Source organism: Miniopterus natalensis, chromosome 1 (assembly GCF_054644295.1).
Source record: "Miniopterus natalensis isolate mMinNat1 chromosome 1, mMinNat1.hap1, whole genome shotgun sequence".
Taxonomy (NCBI): Eukaryota; Metazoa; Chordata; class Mammalia; order Chiroptera; family Miniopteridae; genus Miniopterus; species Miniopterus natalensis.
Genome location: NC_142081.1, coordinates 142429224 through 142453603, shown reverse-complemented (window position 1 = coordinate 142453603; position 24380 = coordinate 142429224). Strand labels below are relative to the sequence as shown.

The 24380-nt window shown below is 37.3% G+C and overlaps 1 protein-coding gene across 1 annotated transcript in view; it reads left to right on the top strand.

The window, feature by feature from the left end:
- Positions 1-11946, top strand: part of BANK1 (B cell scaffold protein with ankyrin repeats 1) — a 249140-nt gene extending 237194 nt beyond the window's left edge. Inside the window, exons 12-16 of the mRNA XM_087816091.1 lie at positions 215-278; positions 5964-5993; positions 7037-7092; positions 10907-10971; positions 11227-11946. Of these exons, the coding sequence (XP_087672217.1) occupies positions 215-278; positions 5964-5993; positions 7037-7092; positions 10907-10966 (210 nt within the window). The 3' untranslated portion in view covers positions 10967-10971; positions 11227-11946. The remainder of the gene's footprint in view (positions 1-214; positions 279-5963; positions 5994-7036; positions 7093-10906; positions 10972-11226) is intronic.
- The last annotated feature ends 12434 nt before the right edge of the window (positions 11947-24380 follow it).

Genomic DNA, 24380 nt, shown 5'->3' with positions numbered 1-24380 from the left:
CTCTCTCTCCCTCTCCCTTTCTCTCTCTGAAATCAATAAAGACATATATATATTTTAAAAAAAAAAAAAAAAAGGATAGTCGCTGGGACACTGGAAGGACCAAATTAGTACTAAGCAGTCATGGTGGTGCTGGGGATGGTAGCTGATGGTTGATCTTGATCCATGACAAATTTGTAAATCTTGACTTCTGCTTCCTGGCTGTCTCCTCGTTTAGGAAAAACTTCGACAACTGCGAGATTGCATTATCGGGAAGAGGCCGGAAGAAGCAAATGTCTATGGTAAGTTAACTGTGCCTATTATTCAAAAAGTGATGAAGTGGAAAATGCAAGAACTTTGGAGTCAAGCAGGCCTGAGTTCATAGCCACATTCTGTCGCTTCCCAGCTGTGTGACCAGGCAGCGTCTTTAATCCCTGGGACTCAGGTTCCTTGTCTGCAAAACAAGAATAGTTATAGATATCTGAAAATTGCTTAATGAGTTAACATATTAAATACTTTCAGCTTCTCTGAATTATAATTGGATGTTCAATAAATGCTAGTTAATCTTTTCCTTTGATTTCAATGTAAGTTGAAAACAAGATGATTGTTGCTTGTTTCTTTTACATATGAGACCTTATACCAAATTTTTCAGGAGTCAGACTTTAATAAGATAGAATAGTCTCAGTATAGTCAGTTCTCACAATTGTCCACATGTGGATCATTTTAAATTGCAAATCTCCTGTTGCCTTCCCCTGCAGCTAGCATGCTTCTTGGCTAGCATGCTTCTTCTTTGCTTATTAGCAAATATTCCCCTTGCTAATAATTAACAGTTGCTCTCAGGGAGGGGGAAAAACAACACTCATCTCAATGTTAACACAAACCAAACATTATTAAATTGGTAAATCTCCTCCAAAGATAAACAACACATTCCAAAATTGAAAATAAATAGGTTCTCACTACCTGACCACTCTTTCCCTAAGTTCCTGCTCCTGCACAGATAATTAAAAACTAACAACCGCTAGCAAAGTTTGAAAGCTCTCCTCTCTTCCATTTTCAGTGATATTGCATACCTTTTAGCTAGTGCTTCATGTTGAAAGTCATCCTGTGAAAATTCATTTTCTTTTCATGTTACTGGGTTGTCATCTACTTTTCCATAGAGAATTCTTCAAGCTCTCTTAGAAATGTTTACTAAGAAAGAAATAATTAAGGTCATAACCATGGGACAGATTTACAGATAACTAAGTTCTGCAGACTTCCACTCTAATGTGGCATAAGATGAAAATTTTAACAAAGTATAATATTGCAAAATATGTAAATCACTTTCTAAGGAGCATTTAGTAATAGTAGTAGCTAATATTTATTGACTATTATACACTTAATAATACCTTATTAATTTCCTACAATAACCTTTTGAGGTAGGCATTAGTTCCAATTTATAAATAAGGAAACTAAGACTCTGAAAAACTAAGACACACAGATTAGCAACTACAACCTATTTCTGTTTGAATCCAAAGTCAATGCTCTTAATCATTGGTGTCCTAATTAGAAATCAACTAGCTCCCCTTCCAGCTAAAGTGGAATAAGTAGTACGAAGTAAATTCTCCCACATACAGAACACTAATACTGGACAAAAATATGAGACAACTGACTTCAGTGAGTGGAAGATAGGCAACCTAAGGCCATTATAATGCCAGAGACAGGCAAAGCTTACCTGGTAGCTCCAATGATTCCCAAGACTGATGTTCTGGTTACAATCTGTGCAAAACAAGGCAGTCCTGTTGAACCGAGGAGACCAAGATCAGAGATCAGGGCAGCTAATGTTTCTGGAGTGTGTGTGGTGAGTCACTGAAGCAGTAGCTGGGTAGAGGTAGCCTCAGAGGGAGTGAGGGACTCCACAGGTCTGTAGCTGCAAGACGAACTGTGCAACTACAGAGCAAGACCACTCAAGGCATACAAGATAGCAGTTTTTAGGGCACTGACTATAGAACAGAGACTCTAGAGTTTGAGTAGAGTTAGGGAAAATCCATACTGGGATATTTGAGTTCCTGCCCAGCCAGAGTGGAAAGATCTCCTTAATACTTTGTTAAAATACCTGGCATTCTTCTGTGATACCAAGAGCTGTAAGGTGTAAGGACCATGACTTAGAGTAAGACCCACTCTAGGCCTGCTGTAACAAAGTTGAAAACTAAGTCCCTATAAGATCCACATGGAAGACAGAAAAAAACCCAAACACTAATATTTTATATCTACCTGCTATGTGTAATTTTCAGCATTCTTTATTTCTTAGTGGGGATCTGAGTTTCTGTTTTTTAATATCCCCTCACCCTATATGACATTTCTAGCATTTATTATATTATAATTTTGCTGTCTGTGAATTCTCTGATTTTATTTATCTGAAAATGTCTTTCGACAAATTTTTGAAGGATATTTTCTCTGGATATACAACTCTGAGTGGTCATTTTTATTTTTAGCACTTCAATGATATTATTATATTTTCTTTAGTCCTTCATTGTTTCTGTTAAGAAATTAGTGAGTATTCTTACCCTTTTCCTCTTTAAGAAACTTGACTTTTTTCTCTGACTGCTTTCAAGAATATCTCTTTATTTTGGTTTGAAGTAGTTTGGCTATAGTTGCCTAAATGGAGTCCTCTTAACAGTTATGCTAGTTGGAGTTTTTTGAAGCTCTTAGAACTGTATGGAGGTGATTTTCATTAAATTTGGCAAGTTTTGGCCACTATTTCTTTTAAAATGTTTTGTCCCAAGCTCACCCTTGTCTCCTCTGGGACTCTAATTATATTCCTGCTAGACTATTATGTTGTTCTACATGTCTCTGAGGCTCTGTTCTCTTTAAATGTTTTTACCTCCTGTTCATGATATTGGTTAACTTTTATAGATTTGTCTTCAACTTCATTAACTCTCTGTTATATCCGATCTGCTGATAAGCTCATCTGATACATTTTTTATTTCTTTTATTATAACTTTAATTTCTACAATTTCCATTTGGTTCTTTTATATAGTTTCAACGTTTTTCTGAAATTTCCTATTTATTTACTCTTTAAAACCATATATATATACATACATATATATATATATATATATGTATATATGTATTTTAAATATGTCCTTATTGATTTCAGAGAGAGGAAGGGAGAGGGAGAGAGAGAGAAACATCAATGATGAGAGTCATTGATCAGCTGCCTCCTGTGCGCCCCCTGCTGAGGATCGAGCCTGCAACCCGGGCATGTGCCCTGACTGAGAATCTAACCGTGATCTCCTGGATCATAGGTTGATGCTCAACTAGTGAGCCATGCTGGCTGGGCAAGACATGCATTTTAAGTATAAGACATAGGTAGGTTGGAAGTAAAGGACGGTAAAGGATCTACCATGCCAATAGTAAGCATAAGAAAGCTGGCATGGCTATATCAATACAGGAAAAGATAAACTTCAATACAAACAGTAATACAAGAGATAAAAGAGGACATTACAAAATGATAAAAGGGCAATTCACTAGGAAAATATAAAAATTCTAAATATTCGTGTCCTTTATACTATAAATGTATTTATGAGTTTTATCAAAACTCATGAAGCAAAATTTGATAGTACTCAGAGATGTTTTCACCTTTTATCTTAGGAACTGAAAGAACAAATATACAAAAGCCAGTAACAATGTAGAAGATCTAAACAACACTATCAACTAACTTGATTTAATTGACATTTACAGAACAAGACATTGAAAATATTCAGAAGACATATTTGTTAAAGGTGTACATGGAAGGTTCACTAAGATAAGAAATTTGCCAAATTACCAAAAAAATTTCAATGAATTTCAAAAGATTCAAATTTTCAGAGTATATTCTCTGAAAGATTTCAGTTTTTTGAAACCTTATATTCTTTTACCATAACAGAAATATATGAAAATTTAATTAAGAAATTAGAAAATTTTCTCCAAATATTTAGGAATCCAATACATTTCAAAATAACCCATATGTCAAATAAGAAGTCACAAGAAAATATTTCAATTTAGATAATAATGCAAAATAACATAGAAATTTATGGAGTGCAATTAAAACAGTGTTTAGAACTATATGGTTACAAATGTTATAGTAGAAAAAAATGAAAGCTCCCCGGCCGGGCGTGGCTCAGCAGTTGAGCATTGACCTGGGATCCAGGCGATTGGGGTTCAATTCCCGGTCAGGGCACATGCCCGGGTTGCGGGCTCGATCAATGACTCTCTCATCATTGATGTTTCTATCTCTCCCTCTCTTCTCCTCTCTCTGAAATCAGATATATTAAAAAAAAAAAGTAAAGAAAAGATGAAAGCTTAAGATCAATTATCTAAGTTTTCATCTTAGGAAACCAGAAAATGAAAGGCAAACTCAATCCAAAAAAAAAGGTATGAGGAAAAAAAATAAAGATAAAAATTGATGAAAAATGAAAGATATGAACAGAGAAAATTTTAGAAGCCAAATATTCATTATTTCAAAACATAACTAAAATTGTAAGCCCATGTCAAAAAATGATCATGGGGAAAAAAGAGAAAAAAAGAGCTACCTGTATCTGGAATTTAAATGAGGCTATCACAACAGATACTATGGAAAATAAAATGATACTAACAAAATATAATTAAGCATATGTCCATCTAAGACATATTCACAAAAATGCCAAAACATTTAACAACTTAAAATCTTTCCTGTACAGAATCAAGAACCCACATATTTCAAACTTTTCTGGGACAGATCTGCCTGGGATGAGCTGCTCCCCTGGCTGCAAGTCTCCTCAAAACCCTTATAGCTTAGGAGAAAGGAAGCAAAAGGACACACCTGAGGAAAGGGTGGGGCACAGGCGTTCTCAACGCAGAGCATACACTGTGTCCTTTGTCTTGAGAGTTTATCTGTTTTGTGCAGGTAGGAATTTTAGGGAGGTCTCAATCAGAATATTCATTTGCTTTTCAGGTGTGTCCTTCAATAAGCTGATGCATCAAAATGAGTGTATAGTGGGGTTTGTGATCATTCTCTGGTCTGCTTCACCTCTATCTTGGATTTATTTGGCTCTAATTGTTTTTTTTTTTGTTATTTATTCCCCTGATTTTATCCATTCTAGGGTTTGGCTGACATTAATGGCAATAACTGGGTTTCCATTACCTATCTCTCTGACTAGGGTGATTGAAGCTACTCGCTCTCTGGTTGAGGAGGAGAGTAGTGTAAACCATCTGTTCCTAAGTGCCTTTGGTTAGGGAAGATAAGATCTTGTGATTTATTAGCTGGCTGCTAATTGCTCAGCATTTGTTGAACTATTTTGTCTCCATTTCCCAATTCGCCTTACTGGGGAATTTTCCTAGCTTCTTACTAACCTGCCTCATATACTACTCAGCAATAAAAAAGAATACTTACTATTACACACAACAACATGAATGGATCTCGCAGATATGCTGGAGTGAAAGATACTAGACACAAAGAAGTACGCACTATAAGGTTCCATTTACATATCTGGAGTTCTGGATAAAACTAATCTACTAGAGATAGAAATCAGATCAGGGGTTATCAGGAGTAAGGATGGGGTAAGGAGTGATGTAAGGGGGCACAAGAGGATTTTCCGTGGAGGAGAAATGTTCTCTATGCTAACTGGCTGTATAGATTTGTCAAAACTATACACTTAAAAATGTTTGAATTGTATGGACTGTATGTAATTATTACTGAATAATGTTCATTTCAAAAAAGAATGGAGTAGTCCATGCTAAAAGAACATCAAAGCAGAATAGCAAGCTTTTACTAAGTGCCAAACATATCTAAAATAATAATACCTTGGGACAAGCACCTGGAGGAAAAAAGACAAAAGTAATGAAAGACATGGTTTCTCACATTTAGTGGATGGAGGTTAGACATTTCGTGTTTATCTTAAAGATAAGTAGTCAAACAATAAAAAGAAGAAAGCTTAGAATAAATATTGAGCAAAACCCAGTGAAATGTGTGTGTGTGTTTTATCTTCTAGATAAGCTCACCATTGTGCATCATCCAAGTGGTAAGTGCTTGCTATTTATTGGAGGATTTAAGACTAAAATAAAGCACATAGTGAAATTGTTCAATATAAATTAAACCTAATATAATTAGCAGATCAGTGTATAATCTCACATAGATTTCGTATTTATATGCAAAACCATTTAACAACTAAAATGCATTGTGATATGGCTCTAGAATAGTAATGTTAGAGGCATTGTTGTATGGTAAAGGAAGCTTGTACTTTGAACTCTGATTGACCTGGCTTTTTCCAACTTACTAGTTGTGGCCTTTGGCAAGTCATGTAAGCTCTTTAGGCCTCAGTTTCCTCATATGTAAAATGTAGATAAGAATTCAACCATGGGAATTGCCATAAAGATATACGTAAATAAGAGCTGATGTTTGATGAGTGGAAGTTATTGATAGAGCAAATAGAATTGGAATAACACTTGAGAGAGTGATTCACTTTAATGTGAATCCTGGGGAGGAATGTGTGCAGAATGTTGGGAGGGCAGAGAGGAAATACAGGTCAGCTAGGCAGCTAATGGATAATATAGAAACAACTGTCAATGGCCTGAACCAAAGAGCTGACTGTGGAAACGGAGAAGCAATAGAAGTGAGCAGTGTGGATGGGATGGAAAATGGGAAGCCTCTACTAAAGGCAGGAGGGCAGAGCATGAGCCAACGGGGAGTAGTAGGAATAATTTTTCTTAAAAAGTGTATTCTGCAATTGGGAAATCCTGGTAAATGAGGAAAAGAAACAAAGGAAGAAGGCATGACCAAGTGAGGTTGTTATTCAAAGGTGTTGGATTGTTTCTGAGCTGAAGCAACTTCTTAGTATCCTACCCAAATTAATGGCATATTCTTCCCAAGGGTGCCTTGGGTAGGAGAAATTAATGGCATATACTTGCCATGGGTGACTTTCAATATGCCCTTTTATCTCTTTAGTAATTTTTCTCTTTACCCATATCCTACTCTTTGCACATATAATTTTTTTAATGTGCTGAATAAATGAATCATTAAATATGTGAATGACTAAAGAGATAGTAACAGAGTTTGTATTTCTAGGTAATGAAAGTGTCCACAATGAAAATACTTTATATAACATACCCTTCGGCAATAAGGTAGGTTGTATTTATCTTAATTTTTATAAAATGCAAAAAAAAAGAATTTTGTTGAGAAAGAATATAAGAGCCTTCTATCCTGATTATGCTTTGAAACATTCTAAAAATATAAATAAAATAGGTTACATAAGCATTTGTGTGCAAAACCCATGAGCAGTAATTTAAAGAAATTAACTATTTGGAAAAAAGCAAGGAAGGAACTTGATCAAAGGGAAAAGACGTTGAGGCCAAAATGTGGCATAATTCCACATGTAAGAATCAAATAAATCTTAGAGGAGATATGACGACATCATCTTTAGCAATAGGAATATGATGAGTCTATTTGGCCTACAATGTATACAGCCCTTAAAGTCTAGTTATAGGGGGAAAAAACAACGCCGAAATATTTTTCATGTAAATATGCATTACTTCACATTGTTTAGAGTGAACTAAAAATAAATTGTTAATGAGAAACTAAAAATAATACTAAACAAAGGCAGCAGCAATTGAAAACCAAGACCAATTCAAGATAACACTGATAATGACCTGAACACAATTTTTTCTTCATAAAAATTGTTATTCCAGCCATCTGTATATGCGATGTAGGAAACTTGCAGTTACTCTAGGGCATATGGCAGCTGGATTTCTTGCTAAAATCCAGAATTAGAGCCCTTGGTAAGTTCTCATAATAAACCAATTTTAGTGTACCAAATTTTAATAACCCTTAATCTCTCTAATGTTTCAAATAAATCATAGGTAGTCATAAAAGCCATTCACTCTTAAGAACTGTTGGAAATATTTGCATTTCTGTGGCCCATCAGTGGGCTATAGACCTAATGAGCCTACAGTATATAGACTCATTAAACTCATTCAGCTATAGCAGAATGGTGGGGTAACACTTAGCCCAAGAATTTATGAAAATATCTTTGTCAAACAAAGATCCTTCTATCAAATCTAAAGGACTGTACAACCATGACATGTTATTTTGCAGTAAGATTTTGAATAAGAGAAAAGAATACAAATTCCCAACACTTGGACTATTCTCCATCAAAATGGAAATAAAATTTGACCTCAAGGACTTTAATGAAGTTGAGCTTTAACAATGATTTCTTTCCTTTTAAGATGGAGGATTCTGTTATCAGCTGCCTCTTCAAAGCTGTTTTATCATGGCTGTGAAAGGCAACTATGACTTTATCATATTTCTTTGCCCAGCCTTAAAAATGGAAAAATTTTAGCTAGCTCTTTATCTTTTTTTTTATCTGTATTGTTGAAAGTATTACAGGTGCCCCATTTTTTCCCCTATTGACCCCCTCCCCAGGCCTTCACCCCATTACTGTGCCCATGGATTATGCATATAAGCATATAACTTCTTTAGTTAATTTCTTCCTACCCCCCACCCTCCCCTTCCGTCTTCCCTCTGAGATACGACAGCCTGTTGCGTGCTTCAATGTCTCTAGGTCTATTTTGTTTGTCAGTTTCTTTTGTTCATTAGTTTCTTCTTCAAGAAGACCCTTCAACATTTCATGTAATACTGGTTTGGTGGTGATTAATTCCTTTAGCTTTTCCTTATCTGTGAAGCTCTTTATCTGACCTTCAATTCTAAATGATAGCTTTGCTGGTCAGAGCAATCTTGGTTGTAGGTTCTTGTTTTTCATCACTTTGAATATTTTTCTCCATTCCCTTCTGACCTGCAAAGTTTTTGTTGAGAAATCAGCTAACAGCCGTATGGGTGCTCCCTTAAAGGTAACTAATTGCTTTTCTCTTGCTGCTTTTAAGAGTCTCTCTTTGTCTTTAACCTTTGGAATTTTAATTATGATGTGTTTTGCTGTGGGCCCCTTTGGGTTCCTCTTGTTTAGGACCCTCTGTGCTTCCTGGACTTGTAAGTCTATTTCTTTCCCCAGGTAGGAGAATTTTTCTGTAATTATTTTTTCAAATAGGTTTTCAATTTCTTGCTCTCTTTCTTCTCCTTCACCTTCCCCATAATGTGAATGTTGGGCCGCTTGAATTTGTCCCAGAGGCTCTTTACACTATCTTCATATTTCTGGATTCTTTTTTCTTTTTGCTCTTCTGGTTGGGTGTTTTTTGTTTCCTCATATTCCACATTGCTGATTTGATTCTCAGCGTCCTCTACTCTACTGTTGATTCCCTGTAAATTATTCTTCCTTTCAGCTAGTGTAGCCTTCATTTCTGACTGATTCTTTACTATGTCATTGATGATGTCACTAGTTTCCTTAATAGTCTTACTAAGATCCTTGATCATCTTTATAACCATTATTCTGAACTCTGTTCGCTTGCTTGGATCTATTTCATTTAGTTCCTCTCCTAAAGATTTCTTCTGTTCTTTCCTTTGTGACATGTTTCTTTGCCTCCACATTTTGACTGCTTCCAGGTGTTTGTTTCTATGTATTAGGTAGAGCTGCTATGTCTCCTGGAATTGGTAGAGTGGCTTTGTGTAGTAGGTGTCCTGGAGGGTCCAGTGGCTCAGCCTCCCCAGTCACCTGAGCTGGGCCTTCTAGGTGCTCCCCTGTGTGGGCTGTGTGCACTGTCCTGTTGTAGTTGAGCCTTGGTTGCTATTGGTGTCCCTGGGAGGAATTGACCCCCAGGCCAATCAGCTGTGAGGACCAGCTATAGCTACAGCCAAAAAGCTGCTGTGCTGGAGACACCCCTATGGAGCAGGATTTACTTCAGTGGGGCTTTGGTGTTCACCCAGTGTAGACTTTGAGTGTGTCGCTCGTGGATGTGGCAGGGTTGTAATCCAGTGTGGTTGAATCTGACCACTGGGTGCACTGTCTCTGGGGCCTCCCAGGAGGTGCAAAGTCAGCCTCTGTCTGTGCCCTGCCCAGGGCCACACAGCATGAGCTACACAGCAAACCATAAATGGCTGCTACTTGTGCTGGGCTTAGAGGTGTCCAGGAGAGGCCAAGCTATGAACCAATGCCGGCTGCCAGTAGTGCAGGCCTGGGGCCACTTACCGAGAGGTGTGGGGCACATTGAGGCAGCTGCTGCTTGTTTGAGAGATTTTAGAGAAGTACCAAGCCTGAGGCTAGAGAGGCCACTTGCATAGAAAAACCACTGGAAATGGCCTGGATGAGCCTGCAAGTGGGGAGGGGTGGGGCCTCGGAGAATCACCAGGGTGGGGCAAAAGGTGTGAGTCAGGTTGATGGAAATTCAGAGAAGGCCCTGCCTGCCGGCTCTGTAGAGGAAGGGCTGGTCCAAGAAGCGATGGCCTCTGCCAGCTCTTGTGTCTGGGAGGAAGCTGCCCCTCCAGCTCTGACCCCAATTTCAGGCAGGTTAGTTCCTCCCTGAAAGTCACAGTTTCCTTTCAAGCTGCCGCCCAACACTGGGCTCAGAGGGAGTGCGTCTGAGTAAGTTCATGTGCGGGCCTTTAAGAGGAGCTGCCTGGGACTCCACGACCCTCAGCCACAATCCCCTCTGGTTTTTACAGCCCGAAGCTGTGAGGATGTCTCTTCCCGGCCCTAGAGCCCTGGGCTGGGGGTCTGCTGTGGGGCTGGGAACCCTGGCTCCTCCAGGAAACTTCCACCATCGAGATTCCCTCCCAATTTTAAACCGCGGAACCTGAGTGTGGGAAAGCAGCCTCCTTTCCGCGATTCAGCCCAGATTCTGCCCGCGTCTCCTCCCTTCCTACCAGCCTTGATGCTTCTTCAGTTCCCTGGTTGTAGGACTTCTGTTCAGCTAGATTTCAGGAGGTTCTGAACAATGGTTGTTCTGTATTTTAGTTGTACTTTTGATGTGGTTGTGGGAGGCAGCGGGTACCATGGTTACCTACACGGCCATCTAGTTGTCTCTCTATATCTCTTTTTTTTTTTTCCCTTAGCCTCCTGTTCGACTCCAAGTTGAAAAGGAGTTTGGTTTCTGTTGCAGAAAAGATCACTAAGGAAGGTAAGAAAAACAGCCATATTTTTTTAAAATTCTAAAGCAGGCTTATTAGAGACTTGAAGGAATCATTTGTCCAGCAAACAGAATACTCTAAATATTTCATTTTCTTCTCCTGAAAGAACAAACACGGGTATTTTTCAAGCCAAAGGTGATTGTTCCTTAGAAAGATTTATGTATGGGGGTGAGTTTCTGCTAGCTAATCAATTTCAATTGATGATCCATTATTCTCTAATACATTTCCTGTGATCTTGTTTTCAGGTTATTATAATGAAACAAGAATCTGCAGACACTGTGCTTTCTGGGTGAAGCAAGCTTGCATTTGGATTGCCTGCTGTCTTCAGGGAAAATCTATACTATGAAACAAAAAGCAGTCCTCTGGATTTCAGATTTTATTATTGCCACAATTTATTGACATTGTATCTACTTCAGATGGGTATATCAAGCCTAAAATTGAATGCCATAGAGCAATTGCATTCTTTGAAAATGAAATTCTTGCATCTTACAATGCACTTTCCCACTGAAGCAGCTATTTTCCATTTTGAAAACTGAAGGAAAACAAGAGCAGAAAAGTTAAATGCTCTATAGCATTTATTGGGGCTGTTTTAGGCACTGACCTTAATAAATTACTCCTCCTGCCCTTAGAATAATGATGAAAATACAAATTTGTTTAGTACACATTTGCCTTTTAAGTGGCTGGTCCATTTCCTGAATTTCTCATATTCAAAACTATTATTGTCACATGATGTTTGCAGTAATCTTTCCTTATTTAGTGCTTATTTGCATGTAACCCTGAGAACATTATTTTTCTAACTTTTTGTATCTCATATTGATATACATTTCTACAATCTGTATTCCTTATTAAAAGATTTACAATTTCATCAACTTATTGCTTAGACACAATTTATTAGCATAGAATAGAAAGTGGTTTTACCATTCTATGATCTTCATGCACAATTGCTGCAAATAAAATGAATGTTTAAAGCTATGTCTGAAGTTCAAAATCAATACAAGGGAATTAACCACTAAATTCTTCTGTTTACCAGTTTACAGAGAGAAATGTCTGCCAAAATTATTTGAAAACAAGTGAACTTGATTAATTTCACTGTGTAGGGCCCATAAACTAGACTAAACACAAATGAATTTCTAGCTTCTAAACAGTGATAGGAGTGTCATTTTTTTTAAGTGATTCTGAAAAATATTAAACATAGGTTTCTCAAGACTATTAACTTTCTTTAAAAAGCTCATTTTTTAAAAAAATACAGTTTAATTAATCCCTTTAGAAGCTGCTTTTGATTATTATATTTGGAAATTCAGTCTATATTTTCACATCTAAGCTTTCAAGAAATGCCATGCTGTTCCATGCACTGAGCCCCCATTTCTGTGGATTGTCACACCCAAATAGGGAAAGGAATAGGAAAGCTGACTGCTTTTCTATTATTTTCTCCATTTTTAAAATGTAAATGTATACACCATCTCTAAAGTTAAAACTTCCGTACTAGCCTGTGACTGATGCCTACAATTCCACCATTAGCTTTAGTCTTATTAACAATGTGAAATCCAGTGACAGGTGAAATATTAACTTCCCTGATTATAATGCAATTAGATCATCTCTTACCTGAGATTCAATTAAGGGTAGAAGCCAGAGATAAGGCCTGAGCATTATTCAGGTCCTTAACATAGATGGAAATCTAAATTCAGGATCTTTAAAATAACTACCCTTATGAACAGGGCTAACTTAGAATAAAACCATGGCAAAAAGCCCATTTAATAGCCTCTTTCCCTAGACACCCTGGCCCTTGAAATCTTACTACTTAGTCGTCACAAAGACACATAGGAAGAGAAATCTAAAAATCTCTGAGGTCCTCCCTATGCTTTCTTTACCATGGCTCACCCTGTCTGTGGCTGATCAGCCTTTGCCAGAATTAGAACGTTGGTTAGACAAGGTTGGAGTTGGGGGAGCAGGAGTTCATATCATTCCTGTTGCATGAAAGGAAGAAATGAAAAGTAGAGAAATGCAAAAGCAGAGGAAGGGTAACCCAAATTTAGAAATGATCCTAATGTAAATGCTCCATAGGAAGCAATATTTTTAATCTCTGGGCTTTATCCCTAACATATAGAATACTATCAAATTTGAGACACACAGCAGAACTTTGCCTCAGTGATGAAAGTTCAGAGGACAGGGCAGAGGGGCAGGAATGTAGGCTAGAAACACGTGAACTTTCCTTAGAGGTTTGGGGCATTTCTCAAAGAGCCTAGTCACTGCCAGAAAGCAGTGACCTCCATGAGAGACCTTTTGAGGATTCTGTGCTGATTCTGGAAACCTGAGCAGCCTGTAGCTGTTACACTTTATCTTTTTCTTCATTCCTCCCTCAAAGCAGATTTGTTCCCAAGCCCTTACTCCTAACTTTAGCCAAGAGCCAGCCCCTTCCTCAGGTTCTTAAATTTACCATGACTCTGACTTGTAGAAATATGAACGGTACTGAATGTTATCAAAGGAGTTTTATGTTTAATATTAATTCCCTTCTTTTCCTCTAGTCAGTTTTCCAGGAAAACAAAGAGGAAGCATCTAGACAAGTAGTTTTTAAATGAGGCAGTTTTGTTCTCTTTGCCTTGGGCATTTGGCAATATCTGAAGACATTTTTAGTGGTCATGACTACAGAGAAGGTAGTTCTGGCATCTAGCACGTAGAGACAAGGGATATTAATACACAGGACAAGAATTTTCCAGTCCATCCCAGCCGGGCGTGGCTCAGCGGTTGAGCGTCGACCTAGGATCCAGGTGATCGGGGTTCGATTCCCGGTCAGGGCACATGCCCGGGTTGTGGGCTCGATCAATGAGTCTCTCATCATTGATGTTTCTGTCTCTCTCCCTCTCCCTTCCTCGCTCTGAAGTCAATAAAGACATATTTTTTTAATACAAAATAAAAAAAGAATTTTCCAGTCCAAAATGTCAAAAGGGAAGAGGTCGAGAAACCCTCATCTAGATATAAAGTAAAATGAGATTAGCATTTAAAAAGCGTCATTAAAATAAAAACAGTTAATTTTATATAGAGTTTTCTGAAAGTGGAAACCCTTATGAGAATGTAAATGAATGTCTTTATTTTAGAATACATATGGCTTAAGCTTAAATGGATCATTAAATACACAAAAGAATGGTAGACTCTAATGCATTTTCATAAACCAAACACTAGATTATTCTACCAATGGAGACTCCAATTTTTAAACTGTTCTTAGTATTTTTCTAATGAGAATGACCTTGTAACTTATGTCATTATTTACCCTATTGTACACCACGTATTTGCTCATCTGAGTTCCTTCTTGTTTTCTATAATGCTCATGGGGTCTGATTTTAATAACTTAGACTTACCTGAATTTTACTGGGTATTGCTTTTCTAAATGGGTAAATATTTAGGAGACAGATCTGCACCATGAGCCTGATCTAGTGGGTCCCAGCAGATTAGCAGAGAGCTGGTCTGAGGCCCCATTGCAGCCCTTTGTGTAGCTGTACCAGCCACACTTGTCAGCCCCCTCATTTTGTGGTGCTGACCTCCAAAGACAGGGATTACCATTTAAACTACAGCAAAAGGCAAGACTCTCAGTACAATAGACCTCAAATAGACACATCACAGTGCATGATTTCCTCAATATTCCAATCTTCAAAATGCAGATGATAATTCTTCTTACATAATTTTATGGGTATTGAATGACATCCTGTATTATATAAGCAGGACAGTACTGCATTCGGAGCATGAGCTTTGAGGTTAGACTGGCCTAGTTTGCCTATTGGCTCAGTTATGTCCTATCTGTGTAAACTAAACCAGTTTGTCAGTCTCTTAGAGCCCTGTTTGATCATTGGTAAAATGGGGTTAATAATACCAACATTAGCATAGTTTGTTTGAGAATTAAATGTAAGAAAATCAGTTAATCAATTTATCATTCAAAGAGGATGCCTTTGGTGGTAAATGAAGTAGTGTTAATAATTACGAAGGAAAAGCAGGCATGAACCAGGACTGCTTCAGGCATAAGCTGGAGTATATGGTCATTTTACTAAAATGAGATGTAAGTGCCTAGAACATTTGACTTAAAGTAAATTGTCAATGAAGATAGTTTGCAAAAAATAATCCTCTTTGAAATGTGAATGCTGTGTGATACAGGAGGCTGACTTGTTATCTAAGTCATAGCCTTATAGCATATGATTCACATTCATATTATTTTTAAAAAAAAAAATGATTGCAAAAAATGACCACCTGGATCACCCATAAACATCAGAAGCCTCAAGTGGAAAAATCCATCAATGGTAAGGTTCTATAGCATTGTTTTCCAAAATGTGTTACAAGGACTCATAGGAACTGCATTAAAAAGGGGTTCTGTGATCAAATGAGCTCAGGGTGCTACGTATTTTAGTCCCTCTTATAATAGCATGTTAAATATCCAAGCACTGAAGACTAAATGATCTTGCAAGAAAGAAAGCTCTACAGTTTAAAAAATACTGGTTTATATTTTATGTATATGTTGTAAGCTGGCCTCATTTTCCACTTAATGGGAAAAGAAAAACTGGTCGGATGCGTGCAGTGACATGTTGAGATGGAGCCTGAAACCTGGGTTCAGTGGGAAACCGTCGAGATCAATTAAGGATGTTTGCCGTGGATAATGGTTGACGGGCTGAGGGGAGTGGTAGCGTGCATGATACTGATTTGGCATTCAGGATCTGCACTCAGTTATTTGGCATAAAGCGAAAGCTTAACTTCGAAATTTTGCAAATAATAAAAGTCAGCTTCAGTCAGAATACTGTCTTCAAACAAATAAACCAGTAAGCTCCTCTCAGAGTAAAACCTTAATTTCTCTTATAAGCTACTGTGTGTGCCTTCAAATCAACATCAAGCTTGGTTCCACTCCGAAGTGGCTTAAGATCATTCAGAGAGGCTGTGCATTGAAATGTACCAAACACTGAAGCGATTTCTGAGTTCATGAAAACCAGTGGGATAGTTTTGCTCAGATTGCCTTTCTGCCCTCTGTAGCAATAGATGATCCTCAGAGAGAAAAATTAGCAACACCGAATTAACCAATAATTTCTGATGGATTGTCTCTTTCATTTCTCAAGGTGGGGATAGACATGTGGTGTCAGCTAAGATAAAGGTGCTACGGTTTTGCCCCTACCACTTTCTCCTTTCTTCATCTGAGCAAAAGAAAGACACAGGATTCAGGGTAACGTGACCTGATGCTGTTTTAACATTCACGCCTGACACTCAGTGAAAGCATTTGCAGCCACACTAAGGAGCCTTCAGCATCTTTGCCAGTCATTGCCATTTTTCATAATGTTGTAAAATGAGGTGTAACTCAGACATAGCAAGTCATTCTGCAGCATCAGACTTGGGGATTCCCAGCTGATGACCTGTCATTAACAGTGACATTGAAGGGCAGAGGAACTGAACTTTATGATCACCATATGTTCTCCTCATCCTGACTTCCATATACCATTTTTATTTTATTATTTTATTTTATTATTTCATTTTATGTTTGTAAGACCATTTAATGTAAGTCTCTCTACCCTTCTAACAAATTAAGTGTACAATATGTTATTGTTGCTTTATAGGCACAGTAGTACAGCATCTCTCTAGAGCTTATTTGACTGGAATATTTACAGACTTCATTTAGATTTTGGTTAAAATTGATCTTTCTGGTTTTAACAAAACACCCCACCTATCACTATAAAAACTAGCTGCTTCCTCACCTACCTGAGAAAGATAACAGAGAAGCAAGCATGATGCTTCCCTGAAAAACAAACCAGTTCTTCACCCAGAAAAGCAAGTATCCATGGAGGTTCTGCCTGCTTCAGCCTCTGAAATGGGAATGGGGGAAAAATTCTTAGAAATATGGCAGAAAATTTATTTGAAAGAAGGATTTAAGACCACAAAAGAAAAGCAATAGTTCAGGACCACAGAGAATAGCTAGTGCAAAGACCCAGTGGCAGGAGGAAACAAAGAGCATCTGAAAAGCTAAATACAAGCAGTAAGCAGAACACAAAGAGAAAAGGGAAACATAGACTGTAAGAACAGGCCTTGCAGGGCAGTATTACAGATTATGTTGGGTTTTCTTCCATAAAACAATGGAAATTATAAAAGAGTTTTAAGCAAAGAGGATGTCATACAGTATAGTCCCCCTTTATCTGCAGGGGATATGTTCCAAGACCCGCAGTGGATGCCTGAAACTGCAGATAGTACTGACCCCCATATATACACTATTTTTTTCCTGCATATACCTACCTATGATAAAGTTTTATTTATAAATTAGGAACAATAAGAGATTAAAAATAATAACAATAAAATAGAACAACTATAACAATATTCTGTAATAAAAGTTATGTAAATGTGGTCTCTCTGATAACCAATCTGATAAATGAGATGGCTATTAAGTGACTCACGGGCATCTTATATAGCACAGATACACTGGACAAAGGGATGAAGAGGGACAGCACTAGATTTCATTGTGCTACTTAGAGTGGCACATGATTTAAAACTTATGAATTGTTTATTTCTGGAATTTTCTATTTACTATTTTCAAATGGCAGTTGGCTATAGGTATCTGAAACCACAGAAAGTGAAACCATGGATAAGGGGGAACTACTATATTTGCATTTCAAAATGAATGCTTCAGCTGCACTAGGGACAACATCTGCAGAGAATGTAGCAAACCAGATAGGTACCAGGTGTTCAAGTACAAGGCCTCACATTTGTTCTTAATTTTGAAGCTATGCATATTCTATGCTTTGTAACAAATCATCACAAAGTGTAGCAGCTTAGAATAACATATTTATTATCTTAGAGTTTCCTTAGGTCACGAATCTGGGCATGACTTAACTGGGTCCTCTGCTCAGCATCTCACAAGGCTACAATTAAAGTGTCAATTAGGCCGAATTTTCATCTGGAGGCTCAAGTGGGGAATAATCTGCTTCCGAGCTCATTCATATTGTTAACAGAACTCATTTCTTGTGGCTGTATAATTGAAAGTGCTCAGTTTTTCTGACTGGAGGCTACCTTGAGGTCCTAGTGGCCTCATGCAATTACTTACCACGTGCCATCACCAGTGTGACTGTTTACTCCATCAAGCCCACAGCAGAGTCTTTCACCTCAGGGTGTGGGGGGTGAGGCAGTCCTTTATTTAAGGGCCTTTACATAATAAAGTCAGTCTCACCCAAGATAATATGGCTTTTTATTATCTCAAATTCAACTGATTTGGAACCTTAATTACATCTGAAAAAAACCTTCACTTTGCCTTATTCTGTCATCTAGAAGCAAAGGTTTGACCACATCAAACTAAAGAGTTTTTGCACAGCAAAAGAAACCATCAACAAAATGAAAAGACAACCCACTGAATGGGAAAACATATTCACCAATGATACATCTGATAAGGGGCTAATATCCAAAATTTATAAAGCACTTATAAAACTCAACACCAAAATTAAATAATCCAATTAAAAGTGGGCAGAGGACCTGAATAGATGTCTCACCAAAGAGGATATACAGATGGCCAATAGGTATATGAAAAAATGCTCGATATTACTAATCATCAGAGAGATGCAAAGTAAAACCACAATGAGGTATACCTCACGCCTCTAAGAATGGCTCCATCAATAAATCAATAAACAACAAGTGTTGGTAAGAATGTGGAGACAAGGGAACCCTCATGCACTGTTGGTGGGAATGCAGATTGGTGCAGCCACTGTGGAAAACAGTGTGATGTTACCCCAAAAAATTAAAAATAGAACTGCCTTCTGACCCAGCAATTCCACTTCTGGGAATTTACCCCAAGAAACCTGAAATACTAATTCAAAAGAATATATGCAACTCTATGATCATTGCAGAGTTATTTGCAATAGCCAAGATTTGGAAGCAGCCCAAGAGCCCATCAGTAGATGAGTGGATAAAAAAGCTGTGGTACATTTACATAATGGAATACCACTCAGCCATAAAAAAGAAAGAAATCTTACCTTTTGCAACAGCATAGATAGACCTGGAGGGTATTTTGCTAAGGAAAATAAGTCAGTCAGAAAAAGATAAGGACCATATGATTTCACTTATATATGAAACCTAATAAACAAAAAAAACAACAAAAAATAGAAACAAACTCATAAATATAAGAAACAGACTGATAGTTGTCAGATAGAGTTTTGAGGGACTGGGTGAAAAGGGTGAGGGGATTAAGCAAAAAAAAAAATCTCATAGACAGACAACATTATGATGATTTCAAGAGGGAAAGGGGGTTAGAGGTACATAGAAGAGGGTAAAGGGGGGTTAATGATGGTAGAAAGAGACTGACTTTGGATGGTGAACACACAGTACAATATGCAGATGATGTATTATAGAATTATATACCCGAAACATATAATTTTCTTAACTCCTGCCACCCCAATACATTTAATAAAAATTTAAAAAATAAGTAAATAAATAATTAAAAAATGAATAAAATATAATATCTAGAATGGTTTCCTTTTCCTTAAATGGAACTTTGACTGGTACATTGAGTCACATCAAGAGTTTAATTTGACTCTTTTTTTTCACTAATTTTTTTATGTGATACCATCTCTCTTAATTAAAAAATTCAATCTATTCACCCTCCTACTCAATTCTCATTTCAGGCACTCAATTCACATTCCAGATACTTACTTGATGTCTGTAAAATGAATTACCAAGTCATCTTCTGATTACCTGATTCATAAAAAGATAGTTTATTCCTCCTTCCTTAAGTCCAGCTTTCAAACCAATCTAATATAATATTCATCAAATTACTCAGATGTGTCCAATCAATATAAAATACTTTTGAACTTTATGTAATCTAAGCATATATAATATCTTACAGCATACTTTTAGAAAACGTAAATGCCAGTATCATCACAGGTGCAGCCAAAGCTTTATTCATTAGCTATCTACTTATGGAATTTAGATCCTCTTTATGTTATTTCTCAATAATATTTTGTTAAGTCAAATGACCTGCATTAAACTTATTTTTCATGAAACTCTAAAAATACCAAATTACAAATTCAGGAAGAATTTCACTTACATTTATAATCAAGACATCAACATTAAATTATTTATTGATTAGCCTCTTTTCTCAACATAAAAATTTTAGATTTTATTGAATATGATTATTTCCTCTTAAAATATGTTCAGATCCTTATTATTAATAACCTCATAATCTGATTTTAATCATACTTTCAGGTCCATATTGGAAAAAAATTTAGACAACCTGGCACCAAATGAAATATTTAAATTTTGATCAGATTTGTAGGTGGATTATAACTTCTTCAGTTTTGAAATATAGTAGATGCACAAAGGTAAAGATGCTTTGTTTTTTAAAAGCTGATGAATTAAATACAAATGAGTGATCTCAGTAAGTTCAAGTCAAGATATCATTGGCTCATGTCTATTTTTCTTTCTAGGCTGTGAGGCTGAGCAGAGTAAAGCACTCTGGACACTAGCCGTTCAAGCAGTCCCATCAGTTGTAGTGCAGTGGTCCATACAGAAAACTTGGTATAGCTTTCTCTGATCCATTTTATTTACCCTGGAACTAAATATTAAGGTTTTCTTAAGACCAAGGGCCATTCAGGATTGATATAGAAACGATAGACAGCTGGGAATTAGCTCTTCTCGAAATGATGCTCTTTACCTGACAGTGGCTGAACACCCTGATTGATGTTCCCCATATAAATGGCATGACCTTAGTGCTCTCGGAGAAAAAGACAATAATCATTTGATGAAAGATTTTTACATCTGTTTCTCTGCAGAAAGGGGACGGTATCAGATTGAAAAGTGTGTTCATCATCCCTTCTTGGAAATACATTGAACATTTACCTTGAAAATGTCTGTATTCTTTTTTCATTAGCCAGCAGTCCCCTCTCTCATACAAATTTACTAGACAAAGAATTCTTTGATCTTCACTAAATCAGTCCATTATGGGATGTTTCTTTGAATTGCTGTCATCTTTACCAATACAAATTTACCCACCCAGTGCATGCTAGGGCATGGTGATACACTGGAATCTTAATATTGTACCAACACTGGCATTAGAGTTTAACATATTTTTACAAAATTTTATTCCACTCATATCAGCCACCAACACAAGGCACAAATAACACCACCAGAGTAGTGGTTTAAAGATGGGTACTCTATCAACTATGCCACAAACATGCTACATAGAAAACAACCATAAAACCTCCTTGCTATATGCTATGAGCCTTTGTTTAACTCACAACTATGTGGGCACCCAGCTGCTCATGACTGAGCTCCTTCCTGTGACTATGTTCTGATCTATGGGTTCATGTAGGTGGCTCTGCTGGTCTTGACTGGGTGTGTTTACCTCCCTGGGGGTCAGCTGGCTATGCTAATCTAGGATGGCATGGGCTAGGGCTTCACAGTGTGCCCCTGTACTGTCTACCATCGTCCTGCAATGTAGCCCTGGAAGAGACCCATGGCAACTGCAGAGAGCAAGAGAGACGGCAATTGCATGAGTTATTTTCCTATTGTTTCAAGACTCTGTTGTTGCCAAGTTTACTACACGCCACTGCCCAAAGTAGGTCACACGGCTGACCCATCGTCAATGGGGAAGAGAGGAAAACATGTGGTAAAGGATGTGGATACACGGAGGGGGTGGAAATCAGCTCTCTTAATATAATTAACCTACCACAGATGCTTCTTAAATCAGTTTATTCCATTAAAATGCCTACAAAACCACAGAGGACAGCTATGTAATAAAACACAGCAAAACTACAATTAAAATGAAAATGACACAGAGAAGTATTTGCATCTCTAATATATAAAGATCACATTCAAATTTATGACAAAAGCAACAATATGCCAATGGTAAATTCCCAAAGGACAGCAGCGAAGAGTTCGTTTCAGAAGAAATGCAAGCAGTGAACAAACACAGGTAACAAAGGTTTATCCTGATTTGTGATCAAAGACATCAAAGCTAACCTAAGACAGAAATTAGTAAATTAGCTCCCCCCAAAAACTACTTAGCCAAGAGCAAATAATATCGAGACACAACTCCACAGGCATAATGAGGCAATATAAGAAAATACCGCAGCAGGATTTTTGCACTTGCTTTTCTCTCTGCTTCATCTATTCATATGGTTCAGCCTCTTACTTTCATTTATGAATCCCCTTAAAACTTGCCTCTTCAGAAAGGCTTTCCCTGACATCGCTGCCTACACAGCATACATTTTCCTCTTCTTTTTCAATTTTCTCCATAGTCCTATCACTATCTGGCACTTCATTGTTTGTTTATTGCCTATCTCACTAAAGAGAATAAACCCGCAGAAAGTCAGAAACTTCATCTGCCTTTTTCACAACTTTGTCACTAGACATAAAACAATGACCAGCCAGACACTTAAATATTTGGTAAATCAATGAATGAATGATTGAATAAAAAGAGTAAAAAACATATGTATACATATATGTTTTATACATTTTCTTTATCAGTGTAATGACAAGAAAAAATTCAAAAGAAGTAAAACCGATGCAATAAGATGTTTATTAGTGCATTAACTGTAATAGCGAAAGAGTGGGACCCATCTGAGCAACAGGATTTGGGGCATTTATTCATCAGTTTATTCAACAAATGTGTTTTCGAGTGCTCACTGTGTGCTAAGCACTTCTCTGTGCCTTCCTACATTGAACTTACACTTTAGTAGAACTAGCCACTGAAGCAACTGGTGTTTACTATAAAGTCAGACAATGGTAAATGCTGGGAAAAGATAACAATTGGGAAGGGACAGGGAGTGTGAGAATGGGGGACTGCTCAGCTAGGGTTTCAAGAAAGACTTCTCAGAGGGTATTAACACAACCGTATTATTATGAGGCCTATGCAGACAGTGCTTGTTAACTAGAACACAGCATTATAGAGAATATTTTAATATCTATGAAGAAACAGATATTCACGGAAGCACAATTTGGAAAATCAAAATAATTAACTGAAGTGTTAAAACTATGGAAATTTTTAATTTTCAAATTCTTTAATGTATTATTGCCTCATTTCTGTATTTTAAAAGAAGTAATATGAGGAGAAAAATAATTTGGAACAAGGATACCTAAGAACTCAATCTTTTGGAATACACTGCTCAAAACTGCCTCGGGAAGAGCCTGCTACCTGCATACAAAGTAGCTGGGAGGTAAGCTCAAACTCTGATGTCTGGATGTTCTTTCCAGAATAACCACAGGTAACAGATATCTATGGCCTCACCTCTTTTTAATATCGACTGCTGAGAAGCAATATATCATCTTAAAACACGGAGTTAGGATATATTTCAGTGGGAGATTTTGGCATGAATTTTTAGTATCAATGATGGATACAGAATCCCCCCATAGTACAGTTTCTGCAACAGCAATTTAAAAATCTCAATTTTCACAGAAATTTATTCACCCTTTTTCTTTTATTAGTTTATATATAAACATGATATGGACACATAGGGTATCATTATGCTAAGGACATAGGTAATCGTCATAATCTGTTTAGCATTTTTAAGAAAATGCTGCTCCTTTTGGCTACTGATTTTGACCAGGTTTGACCAGGTTTGACGGGGGGGGGGGGGGCGGGGGGGGGATTGTAACAGGTCATCGTTCCATCTTTGGAGAATAAAAGGAAGGGAGTGACATCTTACTTCCTATGTGTCTTGTTTTTTCCATTACAGTTGAAGGTCTTGTGTGTATGAAGATCATGGGGAAACTTTAAATAAAACTAGAGAATCTCCTGAGTCCAGGTGACTAACTGTTACATGGGATTGGGGAGAAGGCATCTTCCTTTATTCCCGTGCAGTTTGGACTGAGAACTCAGTAGACCACTGGCTGGCAGTCGTCTTAGGAGGAGCAATGTCTTCACAAAGCCATTAGCAGTGGCCTAGCAGAAGCACAGGTGATATACCATGGCAAGGACCCCATGAAATAACTACAAAGACACTAAAGAGTCCCCTAGGGGAGGTGAGCACTATCATAAAGTATTCTAGTGTGACATCATTTGCACCCACAGATTAAAATGGCTTAGATCATTCAGATAACGTTTGAATTTGACAAGTTTTACCAGCATACTAATGCTCTGAGCCATCAGATTCCCTGATGAACACAAAAACATTCGTTTCTATTAAAAATAAACATTCTTTAGGAGTCATTTGCCACTCACTTATGGTTGAGGTCATATATTATAATGCCTATACCTAATATGTTAAAACCAAATTTTTTCTTCCATTCATTTTGGGGAAGAACAAAGATGTTTCAAGTATTTTTTCAAAGACCTATACAAATTCAAATTTCTTTATGTGAAAGTGGAATGACCATCAGCTTTGAAACAAATAATAACTATCACTTGAAGGTTGTCTTCCGTTTGCCAGACACTATACATGCAACATTCTGTACATTATCTCTT